Genomic DNA, 5,503 nt, shown 5'->3' on the forward strand with positions numbered 1-5,503 from the left:
GTCATCAATCAACTCTGATCTGATTTGGACCAGTGAATGCATTGGCCAAGGGGAAAGGGAAAGATGGGGGACAGCATGGCTCTGGGGAGCAGTTAGGTGTGAAGTGTCTTGCTCATGGACACCTCGACACATAGCTGGGGCCAGGAATCAAACCTGGGACTTTAATTTCCCCATGCGGCCTCTCTACCCATTCAGCTATGACCACCCACTAGACCGAAGGAAGGTCAACTTTTACAAGCTTATGTTAAGCAAAGCAGTATTTTTGCAAACAACAAAAATCGGAGAAGTCTTGTCACAACCAGTCACAGCATGGATGAATATATGTTTTACACTTTTTGAAATATCTAACTGTAATTGTATACATCATGTAATTTCCACAAATGTGTTCAAATATGCAAATTATCTAATTAAATATGCACAATACCAGAATTTCCTCAGACTGGTTGTGACAAGTGCGATTCTACTGGTATAATTACCTCAGGGTCAACTGTTTATAAGACCATTGGTTTCCAAAAAGTATTGTCTACTAGAACTTAGAAGCCATATAAATGATTCACACACATCACGGTTTCATATGGCTTGTTTAGAGTGATTACTGTCATTAAGCTACTGAATTGGAAGATGTATCATACCAAAATATAAACTAGAGACATGTAGGAATACAAAAATACCAAAAATGTACTGCCACCTTAGGTGGTACCAAAATCTGGCTTGGCCCCTGGACTATACCCCTGGTGCTCATTTTAGGAGTCCATTTCCACCACTAGATGGAGCCGTAATATAGTCTTAGCCTGCATACTCAGAGTTGGTCATCCTTGCACACTAGGCCAATTCATAATGTATATATGTCTTTAGCTGTAATATGCTCACTTTTAGCATTTAATCATTTACTCCTCTAATTTAAACATACAATAAATACTTAAGAAGCTGTTTTTTGAACATTGCCTGTGATGACCCTGAGTGATGATCAGCAAACAATTAAATGATTAAACTAAAATCCTAACCCTAACTGGCACTGACTCTGTCAGTGGGTCAGGTCAGAGTAGGGTGGCATAACATTACATGATTTTACAAAATAAATAAACACATGTCCCCACAGGGACAATACACGTAACCAACTAGTACTGCTGATCTACACTACACATAATTTAAGGCCTGTAAGTCCACATATATTCATAAGGTGGGGTAGGTTGCTTACATTATGAGCTCAATTCAAGTGTGGCATTCTCATTCTAGATAATAAACCATTGGGCTCTTGTACCATCAGACACTATTAATTTGCATAGCATACTGTATTTATATGATATGCCAATGTGGGAATGCAGCATTACAGGTAGTTTATACACTGTGTTCAATACATGTCCTTATCCCATACACTGACCTTTGATTTTCATATTTTAACAATGAGGAGCTTATTCCTAGATTGCCAAATGCTTGTTTCGAGCATGTGGTGCTGCTATGTGACAACTTGTTGCCTGCCTGTGTTCTTAACCATCTGGAGTGATTGCCTCACACTGGAACGGGTGCTCACCCAGTCAATGGAAAAACAGAGACACTCACAGGAAACTCCCTCAGTTTGATTTCCTATCACTCAACCTCAAGATTCTTCTGAATACATCCTGTCGTATGTATCAGCAATTCACTAAACCAAACCCTGAAAAGCATGTCAATATTTCCTCTCTCCATTGAAGAGCACTGCTGCGTTAAAATCAGATTACATCACGTTGTTTGAACAAGGCAAATACTTCTACATATAATGTAACAACAGAGACTGCTTTAGAACATATTTTTTATTTCATTACACAATAACATTCATACAAAGCACACATTAATAAAGAGTTTATGAAACCCACAGTACATTGTCCGTAGAAATAACACAATCCCTACAAACTGTTACAATTAACTCTAGTATAGAGTTCATACCCAAGGTGCCCCCCATAACGAAAGGATAACACATTCTAATCCAAGTCAACTGCCACATCTTACATTCCCACAGTAGATATCTACTCATTCTCAACAAGTCAGAACAGTCTCCAAGCCATTAGAAAACAGATTGTGGGAAAGTAATGAGAGGGTAATTAAGTGATATAGGGTTTAAGACTGGGCAAAGAAGGGATAGGAGTAGGCTCGAGCTAAATACTGGAGTTGAATCCAGAAAAAAGGCTGCTTGCCTTGGAATGTAACATAAAAAAAGAGCTAAGAAATGAACAACAATGTATTGATACATTTCTATAGGGGGAAAAATGTATTGGGGAAGAGAGGGGAGTACAATGGGGGAGTTACATAAAGTCCTTCCAATTTCCAATCACGTATTCAGCTTTGGTGTGTCAATTTGTCCGTGTGGTCACCAAGCAATGAGTCTTGCTTAAGGGAGTACACTACTGTTGATCCTCAATCTTCTAGGGAACAGTCCACTTTTTTCTTTGCTTCTTTCTTTAACCCCCCTCCCCTCCCTCCTCTCCAAATACCTATCCCACCCTTTCTGCCCCTCTTGTCCTCTTGCCCGGAGTGAAGTGGAGACATGTGTTTCCCTGCACCTGCATGGAGAGAAAGGAAGAAAAGTGAAGTCAGATCTCTCTCTCTCCCTCCCTCCCTGCAGAGGGGAGCAGACAGACTGGCGCCTAGCATGGAACTTTCATTAACCTCAGGCAGATAGCAATGAATCCGCCACACATTCACTGGCCTGCCTAATTGGCAACCATGGTGAGTGTGGGGGCATGGGGGACCCAAAGCTCCCTCTGCATATCAATGCCCAGACTATTCCAGTTGGTATTTTACAGGCTGCTGGGTTTTATTTTTTAAATTGGAAAGCCAAAATGGGAGTCTGTCATTTCACTGCAGTCATTTTTGCTGAAGGAAAAGTGTAGCCCAAAGCCACATTTTACACAACACAGAGTCTTGTGATCTCTGTGCAACACATGATAAGTACACATCAGTATGGCATGCTTAAAGAAGTATGAACAGGAATAGACATAATACATACCGTATATTGTTGTCATTATTCTAATGGCACAACCGGCCGTCTTCTTTGGAGAAATTGCGAGCAAGGTCTGCAGTCTGGTTGAAAAACAAAAAGGACAAAGTTTAAGATCTTGACACCACTTTCATGCAGTAACTATGACTTATCAATCAGAAGCAACCTAGCTGCAAAGAGGAATAACATTCTGCCTTAGCATCTTGTGTCATCACAGTCTATACTATAGGCTCAAAGTACCCATTGCAACATTTAACTCAGTGGTTCTCAAAGTGGTGTCCAGGGACTCTCAGGGTTCCTTGAGGGGGTTATAAATGGACCCTTACAAGTCTGTAACTCTGACAGTAGACAACTGGAACCAAATGGACCCGTTAGGGTCCATTTGTATACTGTCAGAGTTAAGGGGAGTCCTTGAAATTTTAAAGTTTGAGAACCACTGACTTAACTCATATTCAAATAAACTTTGGTTTTGTAAGGCAAAAGCATAAGAATTAAACGTGTAAACACAATTCCAAACGTGAGGAAATCCTTGTCTCACCTTTATCGACAGGACCACCTCTGGCGCGGCTGATGTCGCCTCGTCCTCGAGTGCGATCTGCAGGTCGAAGATGTAATCGATGACGTGCTGCAGGATCTCCACCTGGCTGACCGACTGGTTCTGGGGGATGCTGGGCACCAGCTCCTTCAGCTTGGAGTAGCAGTCGTTCATGTCGCACAGTGGGGGCTCGTCCATAGACGGTTTATTATTCCGGGTGATGGTGAGACTCTGGTCCGAGATGCAGCACACGGCTTTGTAACAGCTCCTCACTGAACGAACGGGACTGATCGCTTTCATTGTTTGCGAAACAAAAATGTTTAGAAGAATGAATAAGCGTTGAGAGCAGCCTAGAGGCAGAGATGGTTGAAGATATCCAGAGAAATAAGCACTTAGAAAAATGCTTAGAAGAATAAGAGAGAGTGCCTGGCGTTGAGAGCAGACTACTAGAGAGGGTTTTCTTTCGGTTGAAGATATCCAGAGAGAGAAATGAGCACTTACTGTGATGTGATCTCCCAGTGGTGTGTAAGCATGGATTTATACACACGCGCTGACTTGACCCCGCCTTTCTCGCATATAAATAAGCCTCCCCGCTGTTCTGATAGGTCTGTTTGTGTAGGGTTCCTGACGGCTTCGAGGAGCATATCGCTTCTAATTGGCTGACGTGCCTAATGGAGGGCACTGTTGCCAGATTTTGTGAGAGAAATAAGCAGCCAGCCAGGTCTATGAAAACAAGCCTAAAAGAAGCGACTACTAGGCTACATGAGCACTTTAAACCATACGGTAGCTACATTGGCTATTTGAAAATAGCCGATCTACAAGCTTGTACTTGTACATCTACTGAGCTTGTAGATCAACTATTATGTTTTTCTTTTCAAAAAGATCTTGAAAAGAAAAAGTTTAATAATATTTGGAATATATTTGGGGAAACTAAATTCTGATGGGGGTCTGTGTAGACATACATTAATTTGACATGCAAATGTTTGAGGACTGTTAAATAAAATTAAAATAAAAAATCTACTTTACTTAAAATAAGCAAGAAAAAACCCGCAATTCCCGCTACCAATATTTACAAGTAAGCCCAACGTAGCTTATAATAAGCGGACATGGCAACCCTGAATGGGGGGCAGACGAAAGAATGAGGAAATTAGGCTCGGGTGCCAAAGGACATTGTCAGGCAATTAGTCACCTCTTTCAGGTACAATTGTATTAATTTTAAATAGATAGACCCTCTGCCTGAACATGTGAACTAAGTTGTTGAATATAGTTCAAATAAATTGACTTATTATTAGTCATTGTCACCCAATACAGACAACATGTCATGGACAGGGCATCTTTAAAAGCATAAAGGAAGATTTTCACAGTTACCCCTAATTGGGTTACTTCAAAATTGATTATAGTAGGCTACTAATATGATTATAAATTATAGTTGGCTAGTTAGTGAATTCATTGAAAACAAAGTATATCCATCCACCCCATACCCTTTGATAGAGATGATAAACTGTCAAAACTACTATCACTAGATGATGATCAAATAAATCTACTTTTGAGTGAATGTTTAAAAGCAAAAGTGTTAACAATTGTATACGGTTTTTTTTAACCCACTGTGCTTTAAGTTTACATCAAAGCACGTCGTCCCCTCGATCTGTTCCTATTTGGGTCCTATTTTCCCTTTTCTCACAATGCTGTTGTGTGGAGGAATGCAGGCCCTCGCCAGCTGTGTGTCCTATCCCGGCCCAGCTGTGTTGATCTAACGCGCCAGTCCCAGACATGCTGGCGCCAGCCTCCCTACGTCATCCATTCACCCCGACGCTGCTCGCTCCAGCGCCTCACTCCCCTCTCTCTCTCTGGCAGACAGCCTCCCTTCCCTGTCCACAGCCAGAGAGCACTGTTGCCAGATTGGGCGAGAGAAATGAGCAACCAGGTCTATGAAAACAAGCCCAAAAGAAGCGACTCCAACTCTAACCCTATAGATGGGTTTCCTGTTGGTAAAC

General features: G+C 41.5%; 1 protein-coding gene across 1 annotated transcript; it reads right to left on the minus strand.

Moving 5' to 3' along the window:
• Window positions 1-1,775: 1,775 nt before the first annotated feature.
• Window positions 1,776-4,028, minus strand: id3 (inhibitor of DNA binding 3). The gene is made up of 3 exons (XM_080413815.1): window positions 3,513-4,028; window positions 2,984-3,057; window positions 1,776-2,537 (listed from the first exon to the last, which is right to left on the minus strand). The coding sequence occupies exons 1-2, from the start codon at window positions 3,807-3,809 to the stop codon at window positions 3,004-3,006; spliced, it is 351 nt and encodes a 116-aa protein (XP_080269941.1). The 5' UTR covers window positions 3,810-4,028; the 3' UTR covers window positions 1,776-2,537; window positions 2,984-3,003.
• Window positions 4,029-5,503: the final 1,475 nt, after the last annotated feature.

Source organism: Gymnoscopelus braueri (assembly GCF_963280865.1).
Source record: "Gymnoscopelus braueri genome assembly, chromosome: 19".
In the NCBI taxonomy this organism is placed as follows: domain Eukaryota; kingdom Metazoa; phylum Chordata; class Actinopteri; order Myctophiformes; family Myctophidae; genus Gymnoscopelus; species Gymnoscopelus braueri.